This window comes from Gastrolobium bilobum, unplaced genomic scaffold, assembly GCF_033153095.1.
Source record: "Gastrolobium bilobum isolate Gb01-03AN ecotype WA unplaced genomic scaffold, APGP_CSIRO_Gbil_v1 utg31796, whole genome shotgun sequence".
NCBI classification, from domain to species: domain Eukaryota; kingdom Viridiplantae; phylum Streptophyta; class Magnoliopsida; order Fabales; family Fabaceae; genus Gastrolobium; species Gastrolobium bilobum.
In genome coordinates, this window is record NW_026898399.1 from 456,086 (window position 1) to 481,687 (window position 25,602).

The window sequence follows — 25,602 nt, forward strand, 5'->3', positions numbered from 1 at the left end:
TCACACTTTGCCCAGACATCTTGGAAAAATTCTTCAAACACCGATTGATAGACTCCAATTGAGAGAGAGAAGCCTCAGCAAACAGCACAACATCATCTGCAAACATTAAGTGTGAAATAGGAGGACCTGACTTACCAGCCCTTATTGGAATCCACTTCCCAGACTCCACCTCATCCATAATTAGATGTGTTAACTTTTCCATACACAAGACAAAGAGATAAGGGGATAATGGGTCCCCTTGTCTAATTCCTCGTTGAGTATGGAAACCAGGAGTCCTAGCTCTATTCCACAGCACCTCCACGTATGGGCTAGTCACACAACCCATAATGACCTCCTCCAAAGCTCCTGTGATCTTCACATCCTCCAGAACAGACCTAATGAAGCTCCAGTTCAGCTTATCATAAGCCTTCTCTAAATCAATTTTGATAGAGAAAAAGTTTTTTCTACTTCTCATTCTATGCATAGCATGAACCAGCTCTTGTGCAATGATGATATTGTCTTGTATATGTCTTTTGGGCACAAAACTGACCTGGTTAAGGGATATAAGGCTTCCCAAGATAGGCTTAACCTTATTAGCAATGATCTTGCCGAGTCCTTTGTATAAAGTATTACAAAGGGCTATGGGTCTGAACTGTTTCATGAGACAAGGCCTATCAATTTTGGGAATAAAGGCGAGAAGAATATGATTAACTTCCTTGATTAGACCCGGCTGAGAAAAGAATTTCTGCATACTCTCAAACACTTGAGCCTTAAGGAACTCCCAATTCTTCTGATAAAACAAAGCAGGAAATCCATCCGGTCCAGGAGCTTTCAAGGGAGCCATCTGAAAGAAGGCAGCTTTCACCTCTTCCATACCAATATCCTGAGCAAGGAAGGCCAACTAATCTTCCCCTAAATCTGGCCATGAGTTATGATAATGCATCCAAACCGGATTTACAACTTCTTCTTTGAAGAGATCAATATAAAATTTCTGGCCATAGCAATAAGTGCCTCCTCCCCAATTAACCAGTGGCCAGCTGCAAGATGCAGCTTAATAACCTTGTTCCTTTTCCTCCGGATAAGGGTACTAGTATGGTAAAATCTAGTATTCCTGTCTCCATCCCTTATCCAATCCCTCCTGGATTTTTGGAACCAAAGATGCTCTTCTTGATCAAGAATACCAGAAAGTTCCTTTTTCAAATTGGCTTCCAATTTTTCTAACTGCCTGGAATTGTTACAACTACTCAATTTCTGAATCCCATCCAGTCTAGCTATGATTCTGTTCTTTTTATGCTGAATAAAGCCAAACACATTTTTATTCCTGTCCTTAAGAGCATGAGCAAAGGATTTCAAGCTATCACACATGCTAGTATCCTTCTTCCAGTTAGCTTTAAAGAAATTATTGAACCTAGGGTCACACTGCCAAGAAAGAAGGAAACTAAAAGGCCTTTCCCTCCAATCAGAATCCTCCTTAACCAATCTGACAAGAATAGGGCAGTGGTCAGAAAACAATCCAGGGAGGGTTAAGACATCAGCATCTTCAAAAGAGGTTCTCCAACACTCATTTGCCACTGCCCTGTCCAACCTCTTAAAAATCCTATTCAAGTGCAGGAACTTAGGGCCTCTCCAGGTGAATCTATTTCCACCTCCCCCCAAATCCAGCACACCACAAGCACTCAAAACATTTGAGAATTGATTACATCTATTATAATCAACAGGACCACCTCCTCTCTTCTCCTCAGCACAAACAATTTCATTAAAGTCTCCTGACACCAACCATGGATCATCCATTGTCCTCCCAATCAGTCTCAAGTCTTCCCACAAACTCTTGCGCTTCCCCTCATGGGGGCTTGCATAAACTGCCGTCCAGTAGAACCCTTTCATCTCAGCAAACTCAATCCAACAATGGATGAATTGGTCTTGCTTAGAAATGAAAGAAACCTTGACTTCATTAGAATTCCACAACAGCCAAATTCCACCAGAAAAACCATGAGCATCAACTACAATATGGTTAGAGAAGCCCAATTTATTGATTACTCTAATAGCTTTTTCACCACTCACTCTTGGCTCCAAAATAGCAGCCACCCCAACCTTGTATTTTATTTTAAATCTATTAAAGGTACTCCTAAATTGCCTCTTAACAGCCCCTCTACAATTCCATATGAAGACATTCATGATAAAAATTGATTTTATTGCAAGATCACAAAGCTCTTGCTGCTTCCATCATGATTTTCAATTCCAGAATTCTGGCTTCCAGATCGAATATCACCACCAGAAACATGACTACTAATCATTATATTATCTGAAATAACAGCATTGGATAAGTCTACTTCCATACCTGCATTTACCTCAACCAGCTTAAAAGGCTCTCCCCTGCTTTGATTCGGAGGTTCAGGTTCTTTCTGAGAGTCAAAAGCCACCATATCATCAACTGCAAACTTGTCTGCAACAATGAGATCAGACCCATTCACTAATGGGTACATAACCCCTGCCCCAATCTCTTCTCCCTCCAGTCCAATCTTGTTCTGAGCTAGAGAGCTACTGCTTGATCCAAAGCTGATAGTAGGATCCCAGCCAACTCCTTTGCCTTTTTGGGAAGAAGACTTAACCACATACTTCTTGGAGCTCACCACCGAAGGTTTGCTCCCAATATTTTTTTAACAGAGTTACTAGCCACAGCTGAGAAAAGCATTTCCAAGACTAGAGAGTCTGATTTGGAAGCCGAGGAGACATTCTCCTTGTTCACCATGCGGCTTGAAGGTCCAGGCTTAGCTTGCTTTACACTCACCCCTTTAGAGGGACTTTTTTCCTTATTATCTCCAGCCTTCTGACCCACCATGTTCTTCCTATTAGAAATATCCTCACCAAAAGCTCTGTTAAAACCAGAATCATGCTTCTGTTGAGGTTGCTGATTTTTCTTTCTACGTTGAACTACCATCCAAGGCCCTACACCCTGAGGACTGTTGCTCTCCATAGGCTTTACAATAGGCTCCTTTGGCTTGTTCTCGTGTGGAGGCTTGACATAGTCTGGACATGAATCAGAATTGTGTGCATATCTCCCACACCTTAGACAAATCAAAAAAAGACCTTCATACTCTACCCTCTTCCTTCGTCCATCCAACACATATTCACCTCTTAACGGCTGAGCAAGGTCAAGCTCAATGCATACCCTAGCAAATCTTGCTCTGTCACCAGTGGATGTTGTCTTATCCACCTTAATAACTTTTCCTATCACCGAACCTAGGTGATTCAAGAAGGGAAATTCGCAGTATTCCTGCGGTATCCCTGGAAGACGGATCCAAGCAGCTACTTTATGAATGTTGGCCTTATTAGGGTCAAAACACGGTTCCCACTTCCTAGTTGCAAGGTAGTGCCAAAGGATGACCCACGGTCCACCCGTGATTGCCAGATTCAAATCCTCCAAACTGCTAAATCTGATCGAGAAGAAATCGTTTCCAAGGTCTGCAACCGTTATACTTCCAGCCTTCGCCCACATCACTTCCAGCCTCTTCTTCATGAACCCGACACCAATCTTCCTTCCCAATAATTTCACAATCAAAGCATTCTTCCATCGTTGACACATGCGAGCTCTAGCCTCCTTGTTACTCCGAATTTCAACAGCACCATCTTCCCTAATTATGGTCTGAAACCCCCATTCAGAAATTGCACCCAAATTGGGATCCAGAGGCTCCAAGTCTGGTTCCTCTTCTTCAATCAGCCATGGAGCGTTGTAGCCTGACACACCATGCTCCACTCCAGTCACCTCTGCAAAGGATCGCGGTTTTTCCTTCGTGGATGATCCAGCTTGAAAATCCTTGATCGCTTCAGCATCACCACCTCCATTGAAATTTCCTCACCATTCTTGGTTCTCTTCGTACTCTTCCTTGCCATAATCAAAACATCATTCTCACAATCATTCATCGTTCACAAGAGATCAGATTCAAAGAAACGAAAACAGAGAGAGCAAAAAACCCTAACAGACAGAAAAAAATATCGCGCGCGTAGTGTCACGCGCCTAACCCATCACTTGGGTTTGAAGGTGTTTAAATCACAAGAAGTATGGGTTTATCTCTTATTTTCTCTCCTTTGTTTTTTTTTAGATTTGTTTTTCTTTTTTAAGGGTAACCAGAAGCTCTAAAAAAAAAAAGTTCCCTTTTGTTATGCGTTTATGATTTTTATAGAGGAAGAAAAAGAAGAGCTTCCCTCATTCTATATGTGGGTAATAGGTAGAGGTGAACTCTCCAATGTATTGCAAGGGTTCCTTGCTCAGACCACATGGAGATCTTTTCAATGTTCCATTTTTGGTCTCTGCCTTTTTCTACTTTCACAATCAAACATGGTGCCTTAACCAAACCTCCATTGCAGAACATCAGTGACAAGATTTTATTTTTATTTTTATTTTTTGTTTTGTTTTATTTTAAATTTGAATTTCCTGGACAATTTTTGGTGTCTATACTACAACAAAAGAGGTATACGGAGGCGGTTCATAAGTCATTTCACGATGGTTTGAACCGCCTCCAAATGCAGGTTTTGGCCGTTAACCAACCGTCGTAGTTACTATCGTCCAGAGGCAATTCAACGACGGTTTGATTGAACCGCTGGAATAACCGTCAAATAGAATTCAACGGCGGTTGCTGAGGCGGTTATCATCGCCTTAGCATATCCTAAAAAAATAGATGAATATTCAAAGGCGATTTCCTAACCGTTGTGGAATTCCACATGACGTCATTTATTTAACCGTCGCGGAATAAGTATTCTAAGGCGGTTGTATAAGAGTCGTTGAATAAGAATTCAAAGGTGGTTTATAAAGCGTCGTGGATTAAGAATTCCTAGGCAATTTATGTAACCGTCGTGGGATAATATCTCAAGGCGGTATTGAAACGTCGCAGAATAACATCGTGAATTAACAATTCGAAGGCGATTTAAAAGCGTCGTTAAAAAAGATGTCAAAGGCTAGCTAAGGGTCATGGAATAAGATTTTAAAGGCGGTTTAGAAATGTCGTTGAATTATACAAATTTAAATTATAATTAAATAATATTTAATTTTTTAAGAATTTTATAAAAAATTAATGCAATATTCTCTGTTGTCAAAATAAATATAATAATTTCTTTTAAAAAATTTAAACATTAAACCTAAACATTTATTTTTTTGTACACAATTATATATATATATATATATATATATTTAATTATTAGGAATAACAATATATATTTAATTATTACGAATGGAAAAATGGAGAAAGATTGAAGTTTTAATTTTTTTTAATTCAATATAACAACTTTGTAAATAAATTAAAAATGTATGCTTTTCATCCAAAATTAAAGTTAGAATCAGTAGACTTTTCTAAACACATGCACCAAATTCTAATAGTTATAAACATTGACACCGAATTCTAATAATTTTAAACCTAACTATAACTGAGAAGTGTAATTGTCAATATTGTCATAACATTAATTCACCCTGACAAATAGACACCAAAATATAAAAGTTAACTAACAAAAAGTCATTACAAAAAGCCATCACCAAAATGTCATGGGTGATATTGTTCTCAGAAACATAAAAAAGAGGACTATGGAGGAGATGGGAGTCCATGATTATGAGGTTCAGGTGAATTTGGTCCTTGTGCATTTGGTACATGGCTAGCAGAAGAAGAAGGCCTGAGTCCATTAGGAGAGCCCAAATCTTGAGGCTGCATCAAAAATTTAATAGAAAAACTAAATGTCAAATGCATAACATCAAATAAAAAAAATTAAAAAATAGGTGAAAACATCACCAACAACAATTTTAAAGCAATTAAAAACATAAGACAAGTATGAACAAAATAAATGGAAATTTCATCATAATATGCATTAAGACTTCTAATCAATTAGCAATCAATAAGTGAATCAAGCATTAAGTTTCTAAGTTAGTTTGTTGAGAAGGCCACATGGGGATATGGTAGCTAGCTTTCCAAAATACAAAAGAAAAGGATGGGAAATGCCATAAATGTTAGAAAAGGTTCACAAGAAGAACTACCAGATATGTATAAAAATGTATTCACCATGATTTATGACAGAAGTGGAGGCTGTTTTTGCCTCTTTGCACGTTTCGTTTGCATGTAAGATTGTTCCTTGGATCAACTAGCTACTGTTAATGCCATAAAGGTGTTTCTATCATTAGAGCATTGTGTCAATGATAAACCTCAGTGACATGTCATGATTTCAAATCAACTTAAAAAGTATTTAAGTGCTCTTGCTTAGCAAGGACAAATATAAAAAGAAAATAATAATGTTATTAAAGGTAAACTGAGAAAAAGTAATGTCATACGTATTAATTGAGTGCCCTTGCTGAGCACACACTTTTTTCTATTTATTATTTCTTAAAAGTTTCTATTAAAAAAAATCATTTTTGTTTACTTGAGATGGAGATGTGTCCTAAACTTTCTGGAATTTACCACGAAAAATCTAGAGGGAACTCAGCTAATTTATAGAGAACCATATATCATACGTATCTGTTTAATTATTTATATCCATAATCTAAGTCTTAGACTAAAGGGTATTATTTTGAAGAAAGCAATACTAACAATGTCAACAATAACCAGAATAATAGTCAGAGTCCTACAAAACACTATGATTAAAGGTAGACATAAAGAAAAGTACACCCAGCAATGTAATAGGTTCAAGATGCAGCAGTCACTCATATGAAACAGAAAACATAAGTTCCAATCATAATCTCAAATAGAAAATACAAGAACAATTTGGTAAATATTGTATTATATACCTGTTGCAATCCATTTGATGCAAAACCAGGGGGCATTTGACCTCCAAAGCTACGTACAAAAAAAGTCATGGTGGCGTGGAGCTAGCTCTCCTAAGGGGAATTTTTTACATACACAGGATTTAAACCTAAGACTTTGTTATGGGAATTAGCATTGCCAACTGATATTGACCGTGATCATGACTATTGTAACATAAAGGATGAGAATTATCTTTACAAACTGAATAAGATCAAGGTGCTTGGTTAGAAGATAATGATGAATGGTAATGGTGGGAACCCACGTGTGGATTGTGATAAGGTGCTTATGCAATTGATGGAGAAAAACAATGTGCAATTAATTAAGTGGTCAATGACTTTGAAAAAGAAGGTTACATGGAGCTAAACCAATTAAAAGAACTTAATAAAGTGGTCGTTCATTGCGTAGGGTGATAAAGACTAATAAAATATTATTCATTAAAAGATTAAATTCACATAGACACCCACACATATAACACATGTTTATTCATCAAAAATATTATATTCAATAAAAAGCATAAAACATCAAAGATATATAATTCAAATATATTATATTCAAATAAAATTTATATTTTGAAAATGTTTCAATTTAAATTATATTTTTCTACCCTTTTGAATTTACTAAATGCAATATTGTATTCATTAAAATATTTATTCATTAAAATAAAATAATTCACTATTTTTTATTTTTATATATATCATCTACACAAAATTTTAATAATCATTTATATCTCTCATGTCTAATAATTAATTTGTTTTGAATTTCATCTATAGGTTAAGAATGTCATATTTCTACATATTTATTAGATTTTAATGTGAGTTTTGTTTTAGACTTGTTATTGTGTTCTAACCGATCCCAACCTCCTTCTTGCCAATATACGTGTGTAGTTATTATTCATTGTGTCCACCTCTTTTGTAATCTCCCTACTACATGAATAATTGTCAACTAGCGTATCTTATACATGTGAAATGACATGAACAAACTCTCAAAATTGAAACCCATGATCAATTATTACTCCTTATAATCACATCATTTTCTCTAAGTCCTACACGTTTGATCCTGTAGAACCTGACCCATTTTTTCATTGAGCGAGCGGTACGAAATAAATTACATTGATTTTTCGATCAAATATGTGAAATCTTCGGTTTAATCTCCAAATTATACTATATCAGTTAAGTTTTCACCATTCCAATTGTCCTAGCCTACATATTGGGGCACATATAGAAATTATGTAACCATCATTCAATTTCGATACTTCATGTCTAAATTATGTAATATATATTAATAATAATAATATTATAAGGAATTCAATGACATAGTGGTTGTTGTCATTTAGTTCCTCCAATACGTTTTGTGTTCAGATCTTTTTAACTTCCATTACGTTTAAAGATTTTTCACATGCCTTCAAACCGTCACCGAATGCTAGAAACCGTCTTGAAATGTTATATTCTGGGTCGGTTGTAATCGTCGTTAAATGATGTATTCTGAGTCGGTTAGACAACCATCGTGAAATTTTATATTTTGGGTCGGTTGTAACCGTCGTGAAATGATATATTCTGAGGCGGTTACAAACCGACTCTGATATCCATCGTAGAATTCTTGTATTCAACAACGGTTCATTACAGCGTCGTAGCAACGGTCGTGATAATGTATTCTATGACGGTTTGAATCTAACCGTCGTTGATATTCAGTCGCGAAATACACCTTTTCTTGTAGTGACAAGGGGGTAAACCAATAAGGTACACAGATTCTAAACCCTCTCTCTCTTAGCTGTCAATGTGCACATATCCCACCCTTTGGCTATGCCATTTATTATATAGTACACAGTAATCCATTGATCTCTAAGGTATCCCTCCTATAGATACCTAAGAGAGGGCACACAGATCCAAGAGAAACATACCAACCATTAGGTTGGACATCCCGATTTATCAAATCGGAACAGGTCCCATATTTATTTTTTTGTCTTCTCTCTTTTTGTGGACCCCAATCATGTATTGTATGTGTAACATGAGAAAATATTCTCATGTAAAATGAAAAAATTAATTCACATACATTAAAGAATTAGTTTTTTCTTAAATATTTTAAGTCATTTATTTAATTTATTATTATTTTTTTGTGTGAAAAGGAAACATAACTATTTAAGTATCTTATACATGGACCCTAATCATCTAATGTAACTTGATAATGCATGTAATTTTAGTCCTCATAATTTTAAAACTCCATGATTCATGTTTTAATCCTCATAATTATATGGTGGTTACAATCCTAGTTTTCACTTATTTAACTTGATAATGCATGTAATTTTAGTCTATAAGATAAGATAAACTAAAAGTTTATCATGTGTCTAATTAAAAACATTTTTATACATCTCAACTTCTTAGTTTAATGCGAAGTTTCTTTAGGACAGACGACTAGGCTAAATGCGAGTTGGTCTGCCGTCTGCAACAGGTCAAATATAGTTTACGTTGATAAATTGTTTGTCTAACTTGGTCACAAGTTACCCGTATTGTGCATTTTCTTTACTCATTTATGTAATTGAAAATCAAAATGTTTATTGTAAATGATTTATTTAAATAACTTGCATTAAAAACTTAAACTAATTTATATGAAAAGATTTAAAATTAATTGTTGCATAAAATGTAATTATGAATATATTTTAAAAATTACATTCATGTATATATATATATATATATATATATATATATATATATATATATATATATAGGTAAAATCATTTCTCCAGCCACTTTACGTACAACAACGACATGTGTATGATTATGATTCTCCACATTTAATGCTTTCATCTTTTGTATGGTTATGATTCCCCACATTTAATGCTTTCACGTATATGTATAACAAGTATTTGATTGTTGCACATACAGCAGCATGCTGAAATATAAACTCTATATATATATATGTGTGTGTGTGTGTGCACACACACAACACACACACAGAGAGAGATATAGGGCTTATCGTTTCTCAAGCTGTTTGAGATAATCTTATCTTCGGCTAGTAAATCATAACCGTACAAAGATGGATCAATGGTGATAAAGGAAGAGAGAGAAAAAGAGAATCATTACCATTCAAAGGTGAATCAATTAATATAAAGAAATAAATAAATAAAACGACGTAGTTTTGGGGTAGTCAGAGATAAACTTATCTCAAGCTGCTTGAGAAATGTTTTTCCCATATATACACACACATATATGTATAGATATATGGCTTACCGTTTCTCAAGCTGTTTGAGATAATCTTATCTTCGGCTAGTAAATCATAACCGTATAAAGATGGATCAATGGTGATAAAGGAAGAGAGAGAAAAAGAGAATCATTACCATTCAAAGGTGAATCAATTAATATAAAGAAATAAATAAATAAAACGACGTAGTTTTGGGGTAGTCAGAGATAAACTTATCTCAAGCTGCTTGAGAAATGTTTTTCCCATATATATATATGTGTGTGTACACACACATATATATATATATATATGAAAAGGTATTTCTACAGTCGTTTTAGATAAAGTTATCTACATCTATCTCTTTTTTAACTAAGTCTGACTAGTCATAAATAAAAATTGCATTTTCTCTCTCCGCCACGTCAGCCGACAATGTCTTAAGAGAGAGAAAAATAGAACAGCTTTATTGTTATAACTATGTATTACTGGTCAGACTTAATTAAAAAAGGATAGTTGTAGATAACCTTATCTAAAGTTGCTGTAAAAATATTTACCCCATATATATATAGGGAAAAATATTTCTCCGGCAACTTGAGATAAGTTTATCTCCGCCCCCCCAAACTATCTTGTTTTGTTTATTTATTTCCTTATATTAATTGATTCACCTTTGAATGATTATGATTTCTTTTTTCTCTCTCTCTTTCTTTATTACTATTGACCCATCTTTGTACGATTATGATTTAGTCGCCGGAGATAAAATTATTTCAAGCAGTTTGAGAAATGATAGACCCATATATATATATATATATATATATATATATATATATATATATATATATATATATATATATATATAGTAGGGACTACCTGACTAGGGAGGATCTTTTAACTCCAAGTAAGTTTAAAATATCTTATTCTCTATTCATCTATTGTAAATTAATAAGTACCGGCATCAATCCGACTCACTTGCTGGGTGACTGAAGTTAAGCCTGGATTCACTTGCTAGTGAGGTTCATAACAGAAAATGGGCCAAGAGGGGCCTACATATACATCAATTATGTGTTGAGTGTAGGGATATATAGCAAGAGTTGTGAGCCTGAGCCAATACTAGTACATGATAAATATTTTAAAACTCTATGATTGATGTTTTAATCTTCATAATTATATGTCATGTTTTACCGGCTAGTTATAGACGTTCCATAAGTTCAAAATGTTTTGACAGTCTTGATAGTATCTGACCAATCTATATTCATCTGGATGGAGTCATTTTAACAACTATAAGCATTAATCTTTCACAAATCAATATTTTTGTTATAAGAAACAGCAGCACGTATATGGTGGTTAGATGGCATGCTCAAAGTTGTGGCCATATCTGATATAATCTCATCCCATGCCATCCACATACAAAATTAGAGCTTTATCTTTTAATTTCTATCAATCAAAAAAATCTAATTTATGGTTAGGCTGTCATTATTTCAAAGAATGACAGCTGCACCTAGCAACTATTGTTTGTTGAAAAATTGTCAATGAAATGAAATCTAAAAAGGAGGACAAATGAGCACTTAATCTGAATCAAAGGAATGAAACTTTCTTGGTAAAATTAATTTTTTTTAAAAGATATTTGAGAATAATACTAATAACTATCCCTTTCAAGACCTCACATAATTCCCAAAAAAGCACGTTTCACTTTATTCAGTTCCGTGGACTGTGATTATTTCCCACATAATCCACGGTCAGAATTTAGCTGTGTCTTGAAAGCAAGTAGCAACGAACAAGTTGGGACCATGGCAAGTGCACTCTATGTCTCAAAACGTCCACGGGTGATTTGTTTATCCTTAGTGCTTGGACTAGGTCTTTCGTTTGGTGTTCTAATTTAGATTCCCCCTCCCTTTATTAACTAATCCCTTAAATTGATCTCATGGGGTTAATCTTTAAAACATTTTATCATTAAATTAATTTTTTTAATAAAAAACATAAAATATTATTACAGTTTCCTAAATTCCACTATATTTGGATCAATTTATTTTCTAAAGTTAAATTGATCTCGGTGCATAAGACTTTCTGTAAAGAACCAATTTAACTAAAAAGTTTAAGTTAATGGATAAGGCTACATTAATGACTTTATATTTCTTTAACACGTTCCCTCACACGAGAACTTATTGAGCTTGAAGGGTGTATGATGCAATAGGCCCAACCTACCTGTGCTAAAAAATTCTACAATATGTAATTGTTTATTAACTGAATGGAGGCTATGAGAATCGAACTTGTAACCACTTGGTCACGAAGGCTCTTATACCATGTAAAGAACTAATTCAACCCAAAAGCTTAAGCTAATGAGTGATGCTACATTAATGACTTTATACTTCTCAAACCAGTCTTTGATACAATGATAAGCATCATTCCAACCAAAAACTTTAAGGTTGCGGATCTTTTTAATGATTTATATTATATTTTAACATGCCACCTTATTCGAGAGCCCACTGGGCTTGAAGAGTGGATAATGCACGACCCACCTACCTGTGCTGAAAAACCCCACAAGACTTTATTGATTATTAATTAAATGGGAGGTGGTGAGGATCGAACCCATGACATTGAGGCTCTGATACCATGTAAATAACTTATTCATCCCAAAAGCTTAATCTTTTGAATTGAATTAGTTCTTTACATGGTATCAGAGCTTCAGTAACTATAAGGTCACGAGTTTGATTATCACTCGCCCTCACTTTATAGTGGAATTAAATAAGCACAAAGTAAGCCAGAAATTAGGTATGTGTAATATACACGCTTCAAGCCCAAATGGCTCTTGCATGAGGGGGGTGTTAGAGAATAATATAAACAATTAAAAATGCTCTCATCCATAACTTTTGGATTGAATTGGTTCTTTACATGGTAAACTCCAAAATACTTAACCGATTATTAATTGTTAACGAGGACAGTAATGATTGAACCTGTGACACTGATGCTTTGATACCATGTAAAAAAAAATAGTAGCTCAGTTAGAACTAGGGAATTAAACAGTTGGGGATGAGAGCATGTGTTTGATCTTCCCAGTACCGTTTGAGAGGGGTTTAAAGCCTTAATCCTTGGACCCGCCCCGAATTGAACTAGTTGTGAAGCAATGAACCGATTAAAATATCTTCAAAAAAAAAAAAATTCAACCCAAAAACTTAAATTGTTAAATGAGGACCTTTTTAATGATTTATATTATTTTCTAACATTTTTCAATTTATGAAAGTAAAAACATGGGTAGATTATACTAAATTACTAAATTTGTAAGAAATTAATTTAATTATTTGTTTTTTAAATGACTAAATTACCCATTTCCAATTTTACATGTCCCTCCGTGATGTGACTATGAGGTACCAGCGAGCCATAGTGTTGCATGCAACCCAAGGCAGCTAAACACAGCAAAGGAAAGTTCAGAAACCTTTTTTGCCCTTTCCATGTCAATGACCTCAAACGGCAACAACACAGTACACTCTGCCTCTGCTGAATTTCAGACAACAGTTTCATTCAGCCCTTTGCCCAATCAATCCTCAGGTGTTTTCCACTTCCACAAAAACTGATTAATTATATTTACATAAAAAAATAAAAATAAAAACCCTGCTAACAATTTTATATATTTATCTATTTCCTATCTTTAATATATATTATTTTTAAATTCTTTTAATTTTTTTACAAACCAATGCTTATTTAATTTTTATCTTTTTATATATACGGTTTTGGTTCCATCACACAATTTTTCCTTTTGAATTTTCTGTAAGGTCCAGTGGGGCAGGGTGATCAGTGAAAGTTTGTCTGGGAGTGAGTCAGAATATGCGAAACAATAGAGATAGAGATAGAGATAGAGATAGAGAAAGAGAGAGAGTGTGTGTGTGTGTGGTGTAGCTGTTTCATGATGCTTACACATATCCTATGTCGTTATGTGACTAAGGATTGGGTCCACAGAGCTCTAGGCCTTACCCATTCTCTCTCTCATTTAATTTTTCATATTGTGAAATTTCATTTATGACAGAAAAACATTGAGCAAAATCTGGGAAAAAGAAAAGTTTGAAGAGAAAAAAAGGGAAGTGGGGGCAAAAAAAAAAAGAGCAAAGAAAAAGAAAGAAGCAAAATGGGGTGTGATTGTTATATGTGTTGGTGTATCTGCATGACACCAAATCAGTGAAAAGAATCATAGTATATCTATCTCAAATTTTCTCATTTGAAACAAGCCAACTTGGGAGGAAATTCATGTCAAGTGGTCATGGTGGGTTGATTTGCTTTTTCTTCCTCTTTCAACTCACATATCTCTCTCTTCTTCAGCTTTTTCTATGAGAATTCCCCTCCTTTAGATTCTCCTCTCTATTAATCTGCACAGCCCAAGGAATTCAGATTATTTTGCTCTTTTGAGTTTTGAGATTGGGATTAGAGTTGAAGGACTAAAAATTGCATGTCTTGGAGGAAGGAGGTTATGTATATATAGAGAGGATTTGTTATTAGATATGGCTGCATCTTTTTCAGCAACATCACTCTTTGGAGTCAGAGAAGAGGATCAGAATCAGATGAAGCAACAGCATTCATCAACACCATCATCATCAACAACTCCAGCTGCACCACCCCAGAAGAAAAGAAGAAACCAACCTGGAACACCAAGCAAGTATCTTAACAATTTTATCAAAAATGATCAAATCTCTGAATCATTTCCTCTCAATAAATAATTTTTTTTGGTTTCATTTCTACAAATATTTTACTAGGCCACCCATTATTATTTTTATTGTTTCTCATTAATATAAGTCCCTAGCTGATGTGGGGGAATCCTAATTTTGAAACATATAAATGTGAAATGGATTGAAATTAAAAGGGTATCTAATGGAAATCTTTGTCTTCAAGCTTTCTCTTTTTAATAATTTTTTTTAATCTTGTGAATTTTCTAATAATTAATTATTGTTTGGCATGTTTTTTATATTTTTGAATGGAAACGTATAGATCCAGATGCGGAGGTGATAGCACTATCACCGAAGACACTAATGGCAACAAACAGGTTTATATGTGAAGTGTGCAACAAAGGGTTCCAAAGGGAGCAAAACCTACAGCTTCACAGAAGAGGACACAACTTGCCTTGGAAGTTAAAGCAGAAGACTACAAAAGAGCCAAAGAGAAAGGTTTATCTGTGTCCCGAACCCACATGCGTCCACCATGACCCTTCAAGGGCTCTTGGTGACCTCACTGGTATTAAGAAACACTACTCTCGCAAACATGGTGAGAAAAAATGGAAGTGTGACAAATGCTCCAAAAAATATGCTGTTCAATCTGATTGGAAAGCACATTCTAAAACTTGTGGCACCAGAGAATATAGATGTGACTGTGGCACTCTCTTCTCCAGGTAACAACATGTCCAATAATTACTTCGCATTTTTGTTGATGCAATGAATGTGTCAAGGTCACAATTCATGAACTTTAGAAGAAGGAAAAACTGTTTTGTTTGATTTAGGTTAGTTTGGTTTGTGTTAGGGCTTATTAGATTCTTCAGGTGGCTAAAAGGACTTAGATGCTTTTTTTTTTATTTAACCCAACTATAATTATTTCTTTGAGGCGAGTTGTTTTCTCGATATTTTTATAAATTTCGACTAAAAGATTATGAAACTAATTTGGAGTGCGGGATGAATGGTCATGATGTAAATATTTAATCCCCTACCAAATGTGATATAGGAAAATTGAACCAAAACTTTTTCATTTCCAGTTACTCAAGCTCATTGCTATTATCAAAACTACCACCATTTGGTGATGATTTCTTTTTTTTCTATTGAGTTTGGTTTCCTTCTAATTGATTCCGATTCTGTCCTCTTTTTCTCGTATGGTTTCCTTTGTCATCTTTCTCTTATATTTGTATCGGGGTCCAAGCGAAATGCAAGGAGACATACCCCCCACGTGAATAATCTCTGAAAATCAGAACATTACACACGGAGGAACAGTACCCTCTTCTCTCTATCTCTTGCAAACAAACGAGAGAGAGAGAAAAAAAAGTAAAATAAAAATAAAATACTCCCATTTTCTCATTTTGCCTAGGAAACACCGCTATTTTTGTTTTGCTATGTATATTTTTTTTATTTTTTTTCTATTCACGTGTTGTTATGGTGTGAAGAAAAGAGAGGGAATAATAATGTGGTGTTGTTACTAGCTTTGTTCCCTTATGAGTTGGCTAGATGTGTTCAGAAGTACCGTGCTCTTGCAGGTGCTCCCTTTCGTGATAACGTTAGGGCCTATATAACAAACTCCGTCTTTCTTTTTCTCTCTATTTTGTCTTTGTACTGTTTTTCTATCTCTTCAACATTATTTCAAGTTTTGATTGCTGTGTTACCAGCGGATAGATTCTTTTGACAGTTTTCTTGGCTTGCTTATATATATATATATATATATATATATATATATATATATATATATATATATATATATATATATATATATATATATATATATATATAATCATTTGACAGTTCATATAAGAGCCGTCAGATCAACGGTGCCACATGTTTACAGATCAACAACTCTTAGAATGGATGTCGAAACTTTTTATTTGATAATAGTGTTTAAGTCTTTAAGATCATATATATATATATATATATATATATATATATATGAAAAAAGTATTTTTAAAATCACTTTAGATAAAGTTATCTATAACTACTTTTTTTAACTAAGTATGACCGATCATATTTTGTTATAACAATAAAGCTGTTCTTTTTTCTCTTTCCTCAGACACTGTCGATTGACGTGGCGGAGAGAGAAAATGCAATTTTAATGTATGACCGGTCATACTTAGTTAAAAAGGTAGCTGTAGACAACTTTATCTAAAGTAGTTGTAGAAATGTTTTTCCATATATATATATATATTGATATATTTATGATTTTATTGATTGATCAGTTTCACAACGTTAAATAAATTCTTCAGTTTGATTTATCTAACGCCAATTTCTTGAAATGGCATATCTAATTAATTGATTTACTAATATTTTTATCAAGTTTGGGTTAAATTATTTCACCTGCCATCCTTTGTCTTTGTTGTCATTTTTTCGGAATTTTTAGTTAATTATCTACTTAATCCCTTGTAGTGTCATTCACATTGTTCTTTTGTTTAACTACTCGTTTCATAATTACACGTAAATATTTGTCCTCAGTGTCATTATGATTTTTATTATCCTTTATGTTAAGATTTTCCTTTGTGATTGTTGTCTTTTACTTGGGAATGCCAATTAAGTCTATTTCTAGCAATGTATAAATATTTCAGGGATCTTAATAGCAGCAATAGTCACTGTTTTGATAGCAAACTTTTTTTTTATATTTATTTATTTGTCGGCACCAGGAGGGTGGGATGCATGTAAACGGTTTCATATGATTTTTTTAGTAAGGTTAAAAATCTTCTAGTAAAATTATCCGAGCTTTTGAACTATGTATATACCCGGGACATTTTTTTTTACCAAAACTGATAATTGTAAGTACCTATCACATAGTAAATTAAATTATATTGTTATAATACACAAATTTATTACCTTCCATTTCTCTAATTAGCTTTTTTAAAATGATTTACTAAATAAAATAATTTTTTTAAAATCTAATTAATGATTTTTCTGTGAGGTATTGCCATACAACTATTAAGATAACAATTTATATAAGTACACTCTGTGTGGAAAATAATAAAAAATTGAACCGAATCATGAACCGAACCGAACCGAACTGCTCCTTAAAATAATCGGTTTTTAAAAATCAGTTCATGAACCGAACCGATTTTTAGAACCAGTTTAAGAACAGAACCGGTTTTTAGAACCAATTTAAGAACCGAACCATTTTGAATTGAACCGAACCGAACTGAACCGTTTTTAAACCGAACCAAATTGATTTTTATAACTTTATTAAATTTTTAATTTTTTTTTCTTTTCAAAAGAGGGTCGACCCGAACCATTTTCGAATCGGTTCCGAACCGAACTGTTTCCCACCAAACTGAGCCACTTCTGAACCGAACCAGTTTTGAACCGAACCGAACCACTTCCGAACCGAACTATTTAAACCAATTCGGTTCGATTTTTTAAAAAAATTGATTCGATTCGACCCATGAACCTCCCTACTTTCAGTTACCAGGCACAAAGCAACATTTTATTTGTAGCATTTGCAAATTGGTAAAACGATGTATACCACACTCCCAAATAAATAAATAGCAAGATTACGAACTCAGGATATGAACTCATTAACCAAACTCTTGTTTCACTAATGCTAATATTCTTAGAATAGTCTATTTAAAGATAGTTATTATAACCTGAGATATCTAAAGTATTCTTTGAATTATATTACTGCAGAAGAGACAGTTTCATAACTCACAGGGCCTTCTGTGATGCACTGGCTCAAGAAAGTGCAAGACAACCACCGAACCTAAGCAGTGCCATTAGCAGCAACAACAACAACAACATAGCCTTATCTCAAATGGGTTCACAGATCTCCTCCATCCATGACAATAACAACAACAATTCTAGTGACCTATTACGTTTCACTGGTCAATTTGACCACATTCTCCCACCACCACCATCACATATTAGACCTTCACAACAACAACAAACCATTCACAACACAACCACACCTTCATTCTTCATCTCATCAGAATCAAACCAAAACCAAAATAATTACCACACAAACAACAATTCCCCATCTGGACCAAACCTCTTCAACCTTCCCTTTCTTTCAAGTCGCAGCAACAACAACAACAACTATTCTGAAGAACATTTCAACTATGAAGGGTCATCAAATTTCTTCTCTGCAAGTGCACCTTCTCTCTTCAGCACATCTTTCCAAAGCAGCAACACAACCATCCCTCATAACATGTCCGCAACAGCACTGCTTCAAAAAGCTGCTCAAATGGGTGCAACTTCAAGCAACAACAACAATAATAACAACAACAACACTGCATCCTCATTGCTTAGAAGCTTTGGAACATCATCAAACAATAACCAGCATAACAACTTTCAAGGCCTAATGAACTCGTTTGCAGGTAGTGGAAACTCTTCCATCTTCGAAAGCGTGTCTTCTTCTGATGCAGTGCTTGCTGGGTTTGAAGCATTCGATCATGGCATTAACAGAGAGCTTAAACTTCCAACTGTGAGCATTGGAGGCTCTGATAGACTCACCCGAGACTTTCTAGGAGTTGGTCATGTTGTGAGAAACATGAGTGGTGGTGGAGTTTCACAAAGAGAACAACAACAACAACAAAGTGGTTTCAACTTGAGCTCTTTGGAATCAGAGAGAAATAATGCTGCGCCGTCAGGACAAACTTTTCGAGGTGGAAGGAACGACTTTCAGTGAGTGAATCAAGTACAAAACGGTACGTCAACAAAAAAAAAATTTAGTCACCTTTATTGAAATGATGATGATGATTATTACATTTTGAATCCTCTCATGTGTGAAAATGATCATGTTATTTGATTACAATCACTTATTTACAAATTATATGTTTTTCTCTCTCTTAACTCATCGTCAATAAATAATTGTGATAAAAAATAACATGACCACACGACTACCTTTTCAAGTGAAAAAATCAACACTCATTGTTATATGTATTTTATGATTATTAAAGCATGGTTTCATTGGTATATGTGTTTGTTTAGGGAATACTTTTTTATTTTATTGTTTATTGGTCAATGATTTTTTATGAAAAAATTGATGCTCTAGCTTTTAAATTTGATTGAGAAAAAAAAAAAAAAAAGTTTATTAGGTTTGTGAGGGTAACATGTTGTCTTGCATGGGATGGACAGCGATGCGATGTGATGCAGTTCTTTGTTTCTTCTATTGTCTTCTACTTTTCATTTTTTTTTTTTTGGAAATATTTTAAGTGTGGGTTGGCAGAGTCACGAGTGCCCTTCCGTTCATTGGAGGGGGGGCTATTATGCTCTTATCAACTTTGATGCTATTATATTCTGTCTTTTTCTTATCTGTCCTTTTCATTCTTTTTGCTCACATTTAGCTTAAGAATTGTGGGATATATGTTATAGAAAATATAAAAATATGATACTAATAGCTTAAGAAATTTCATATTATTATAAAAATTTTATTTATCTAAAAAGCTATATTATTTTAAAATTTAGTTGATTTTATATAAAGTTAAGAAGAAGTGTTATTATGATATTTTTTTCTCTAACATTATCTTCTATAAATTTTGTGAGAGACAGCCTTGAAGAAACAAATATTTATTATTTATGAAATAAGATATTATTTTTAAATCATATTATTAAATTAATATTTTTATAATTATTATTATAATGAGTACAGAAATATAAACAATAAGAAAAAAAAATATAATTTTGAGTTTCATTTATGGTTACAGTAGAGATGTAATTTTTTTCTTTCAAAGAAACATTAAGATGTATATAAAATATACAAAATTTGTATTTATCATATTATTATACCAATATATATAACACTTTAATTTTGAATTTTAAATTCAAATTAATTAATAAAGTGTATTAAAAGAAATAAAAAATAATATTCGTAATTAAAATTTTAATTTATATGTTAAAGAGAAAAAGATTAATCACTTATACTAAATTAAAATAATTACGAATAAAATCTTCATTAAAAATTCACGTATTTATTCAAAATTATTATTCATAACTATATTTAGTATAAATAGTACAGGGGATGATTAATTAACATCCATATAAAAATATGGGAAATAAACATATTACAAGTGTAATTGATATTATAATTAATATACTGTTTTAAAAAAAACATATTTAAAATTTGATAGGTAAGAGTAATCAATATATGTTCATTTAAAAAGATAAAAGATACTTAATCACTTAAATTAAACCAAATCGGTTAATAATAAAATTTGAATTAGATTTAAAACTTTTTAAATTAGAATTAATTAGAATACATGAAAAAATAGGACTATATCAAATGAAAATGAAATGGGGGAGAAAAAAAAAACTTATGTTTACTGACATGTGACATTGATCTTACTTTCATGGTAGTTTTTATATAATAGTATATAGATACTATCTTCGTTGTAGTATTTTTAATTTTTTTAAGTTATCAGCATTTAGTTATAATTTTTTTTACATGTGATTGAAAAAGTAATATAACTTCACAATTATTTTAGAAAAACTAAATTCAAATATATGTGGGTGAGGATTAAATGACCTTGATATATTAATATTATTTAGTAATTAATTAATTTTTTTTTAAATTTATCCCTTCTTATTTTATAAATAATTGGTATGTTGATTTTATGAAAAAATATTGTTATATAATTTAAAAATTAAAACTACTTGATCAAGTTGTGAATGCTATATTTAAACACATATATTTTTTAAAAAATGTATAAATTATTTGATTTGATTATTAAGCTAGACAAATAATTTTAAATTTTAATCTTACTCATCATATTTTAAATAAATAAATATGTTTATCAACTTGTGAATATTTTTAATTTCTTAAAATTTGTAATATATATTATTGTAATCATAAATCAATACAGTAAAAACAAATATTAATAATAAGATTTTATAAATTTGATATCAGTAAATTATAATTATTTATCAATGACATAAATATATCTAAGTAAGATCTGTACTCGAAATAATTTATCGCAGCCACAGTTCTAGCATATTTTATTGCGGCCCATGTAATGTTTTTGCTTGACATTTTTTGAAGATTATATATGAAACATCTTAATTTTAAATTTGGTTGTTGTAAGTCATGTTTACTTTGAATAGACGGGGTAACTTTTTTCAAAATAAATGTAACTTTGTTATCAAACGATGAGCATTTTTCTCATTCATATGTTTTATTGTTGTTATTTTTTGTTTTTATAGTAGATACATAAAATGTGTTGTTTGTTTAATGAGATTCTGTGTAAGGATTTAGTTGTTGCATATGACAGTTAGGGGTGTAAATGGGCTAGGCCGACCTACAAGGGCCTTTGGCCTAGCCTATATAAAGCCAGACTTAATTAACCTATTACAAATAGTAAAATAGAATGTCTAAATTTTTAAAAAAATCTATTTAAAAAATAGGTTATAGGCTTTTTTGTACATGTCGGACCTATAAGCTTATAGGTTAGCCTATATCATATTATTGATTTTAAATAGATAAATAAAATTATTATTTTAGTAATTTTGAATAATAAAGTAATATTATTTTAGTTATTCTTTTAATTGTTGAATGTTTAATAGGCTTAAACAGACTAACAGGTCTAGACCAAGATTTTTATTTTTTAAATATAAGTTAGGCCAGACTTATAATTTGGGGCTTATACAGGCTAACATGTCAGGCTAGACCCAATACTTTTTACACAAACTTGGCCTATTTAAGCCAAAGTCTAATTTAGCCTAATCTATTTTTACTAAAGTGATGCGTGTTAAAACGCAAGTAAAAACGGTCTTTGGTAAAAACTGATAAAAACACCGTGTAAAAGCGTAAAAATGGTAAAAGCTTACGTCTTTACCATTTTGACCGTTTTTACTTAAAACGAAAAAAATTAAAAAAAAATAGATTTACAAAAAGAAATTAAAAAAACCCAATATTCGTTTTTCCCAAATCATATGCATAATATCTTGATATCTTTTTGTTTGGATATATGTCTTTTATAATTATGTCTTATAAAGCTGCAATTCTATTATAAGTTATGCTATGAGAATCATTTTGTGTTTTTGGATCATTGTGTGCATTGAAAGAAGTGAAATTATATCTTAATGAGCGATGATCCAAAATCTGCAGAGTGTATGAAGCAGTTAGAGCAGATTGGTTATCCATTATTTTTTAGTTATCACTGTTTATAATTTTGATACTTGGTTATCAAAAATAATTTTTCTTTTTAGACAGATAAATGGCTCAACACACATGTTCATTATGTAATATATATTTTTACATGCATATATATAATTTTGTATCTGGACCTTAAGTAGTAGAAAATAGAAACTTTACGTTTCGTGTTACGTTTCTATCACCCCTTTCCGTTTCTAAGTAGAAACTCGAGTTTGACAACATTGCTCCAATGACACTAAATGTGTACAACCTTTGTATTCGAAATTATATGTTAGTTTGAAGTATAGTGATAATCAATTTTATTACAGTTTATTACATTTTTTATTTAAGAGGGAACCCATTATTGATGAGGTCGGATGCCGGGAATAACAAAGAAAGTTAAAGGCATTGTAAGAATTTAAATTCATATTACTTTTTTAATTAAACTTCTTTAAGGAGACTAATTTATTCTTTTTTTTTACTAGGTACTAATTTATTCTTTTTAAATCCTTCCTATATAGTCTATTTTAAGTAACAGTAAAGTATGCATGTTCAATATCCTGCATATCCTATATAATGCAAGTGGATGATATGATTAATCTTTCATGGTTAAATTAGATTTGATTCAATGCAAGTGCATGTACTTGGGTGATAATATTGCTAAGGTAGTATTCTACTCGTGTTCTAATAAAGTTTTTGACTTTCATAATCGCATCTTATAAATTAATTACCAATTGAACGAAGTGGTAATAGTTTGCTGTAAGCCTTTAGAGTCATTACTTCTTGACATGGGTAAGAAATAAAGCTTTGAGATGATGATGATCTTTTATTTTTCTGAAACCATGGAGACTAAAAAAGTTATGTATTAAGCCTGAAATCTATTAATCATCTGCGTACCCGATATTTGGAATAAGAATTACAATTATTCGAGTTTGGCCTTTTGCAGGGATGTCAACTTGTTCCATTGAAAATTGACTGCTTAGTTCTTCTAATTTGGTTTTCGGGAGCAACATTGTGGAAGCATATTGGAGATCTGTATAGAACTAGCTAGCTGGAAGATTTTCAAACGAAGGAAAATTATGAAAATTTATGTAGTTAATCTAATTCTCTGTTATATTCGTATCCCTTCCCCCCTCCTTTTCTCTTCCTTCAAGTTTATTAAGATTTCAAACGAAGTTTATATTAAGATTTATGGTTTAACGTAACAGATTTTGTTATTAGACAATGCTTTAATATTTAAATTTGTGGTACCAGTCATATATTTCATAGCGCTATATATATAAAGATTAGCATTATTGCCTGTTTTACCTAGTTTTTATATATGGGAAAATTATTTATCCTTTTAAAAGATACAACTTATATCATTTCACTCTCACAAAGAGGTGGGACCCACACCTTTATTTTTTTTGTCAACTCTCTCTTCACCTTTATATATCACTTTCTGTAACACCTCGTGTATACCCGATTTGTTAACATGTCATCGTATTAAGATACGTTTAATTAAATATGCGGAAAATCTTTTTCTTTTCAATTATGACGTCAATAACTTAGCCAAGTTGATTACTTAATCAATTTCATAAAAACATCGCAAGTATATAAATTGCAAAAGACAGCTAACTGAAATACCTCAATAGATAAATAAGTGAGTATCTAAGTAACGGATCTACAACACGTAGTCCGGACAATATCATGATACATTAATACAACACGAACTAAAAGCATAAAGTCAAGTCAATGTGGCATGGACAATCCCCATGCTCACCCAAAAAACGACATAGCCATCAGAGTCTCAACAATAACATCAAATGAAGCTATAAGGATGATATCAACAGATATAAACAAGCATCCAAGCACAGTCAGCATAAGCAGATAAACATCAATCAACTAAGCTCCGACCTCCTGCCGCTAAAGGTCTCAACCCCCTGGGTTACCTGAACCTGAAATAAGCGCCCCAAACGTGGGGTGAGATCTCTAAACAGAAATCTCAGTAAGACAAGGGGTCCTCAAGGATCTTCCACCCCAAGCTCATTTACATGTGCAATATAAGTTCTAAAACAGTTCAACAATATAAGTTCCAAAACCAGTGCAATGCAGCAGATAATCATGTCATGTGTGTCAATACTATTCTACTGGCCAGAGAAATGCAGGAATACATCTATTACCTACACTAGTGCAAGACGCCACTTGCACCCACCCACATGATCACCATATTGTATGATGCCACATACTCAGGCTTACCGTCTAGATGGAACAACACATACATATTATAAGACCCTTGCACTTAACAGTTCACAAGCATTTCAAACATCAAAACATGAAAACACATCATGCATATAACCACTCCCCCATGGGGTATGGTGGAATCAACAATGGCAAAACCGAGGACACAAAAGCTTACCTTGCAAGCTAACTATCCAAGCCAAGAGTCCTCACTAGCTCAAGCCTACAAACAACACAATTACAATCTGTTATACAGTGAATAATCTTCAATAACCATTTACCAAGGTTACATTAAGTGATTAAGGCTTTCCATCTCATTTTAAGTCATTTTACGTTGTTTCTGCAGGAGGTATTTGAATACTTCTCGATGAGTATTCGAATACTACTTGTCTCCAGAAAGTATCCGAATACTTTCACTTAAGTATTCGAATACCACACAGTATCCGAATACTTTACCCCCCAAGTATCTGAATACCACAGTATTCGAATACCAAAACCCATTGTATTCAAATACTATACAGTATTCAAATACTTCTTCAAAGGTATTGAATACTTTTCTTCCCAGAAAAGTATCCCAATACTCCTACAATGAGTATCTGATTACCAGAGGACAAGTAGTCGAATACTACACGAAAAATATTCGAATACTTCTCAAACAGAATGCAGAAATTCGAACAGATTTCTTCAT

The 25,602-nt window shown here is 32.8% G+C and overlaps 2 protein-coding genes across 3 annotated transcripts; one reads left to right on the plus strand and one right to left on the minus strand.

Annotated features, from left to right (window-relative positions):
* Window positions 1-933: 933 nt before the first annotated feature.
* On the minus strand, window positions 934-2,154 carry LOC133315733 (uncharacterized). The gene has a single exon (XM_061517395.1). It carries the CDS (start codon window positions 2,152-2,154, stop codon window positions 934-936), a length of 1,221 nt encoding a protein of 406 aa, XP_061373379.1.
* An 11,849-nt stretch (window positions 2,155-14,003) lies between these two features.
* Window positions 14,004-23,942, plus strand: LOC133315750 (protein indeterminate-domain 5, chloroplastic-like). 2 transcript variants are annotated; one of them, XM_061517414.1, is made up of 4 exons: window positions 14,004-14,561; window positions 14,895-15,291; window positions 18,257-19,272; window positions 23,641-23,942. In XM_061517414.1, the coding sequence occupies exons 1-3, from the start codon at window positions 14,411-14,413 to the stop codon at window positions 19,251-19,253; spliced, it is 1,545 nt and encodes a 514-aa protein (XP_061373398.1). In that variant the 5' UTR covers window positions 14,004-14,410; the 3' UTR covers window positions 19,254-19,272; window positions 23,641-23,942. The 2 variants fall into 2 exon arrangements, with proteins under 2 accessions (XP_061373398.1, XP_061373399.1); XM_061517415.1 differs by having other exon boundaries at window positions 14,510-14,565.
* The last annotated feature ends 1,660 nt before the right edge of the window (window positions 23,943-25,602 follow it).

What these genes read in the sequence shown, in the direction of transcription:
- LOC133315750 (XM_061517414.1), top strand. Translation starts at nt 14,411, where the DNA reads ATGGCTGCATCTTTTTCAGCAACATCACTCTTTGGAGTCAGAGAAGAG. An exon ending in AAACCAACCTGGAACACCAA is followed by an intron (nt 14,562 to 14,894) that starts GCAAGTATCTTA and finishes GGAAACGTATAG; the next exon opens with ATCCAGATGCGGAGGTGATA. An exon ending in TGTGGCACTCTCTTCTCCAG is followed by an intron (nt 15,292 to 18,256) that starts GTAACAACATGT and finishes ATATTACTGCAG; the next exon opens with AAGAGACAGTTTCATAACTC.
- LOC133315733 (XM_061517395.1), bottom strand. Translation starts at nt 2,154, where the DNA reads ATGAATGTCTTCATATGGAATTGTAGAGGGGCTGTTAAGAGGCAATTT.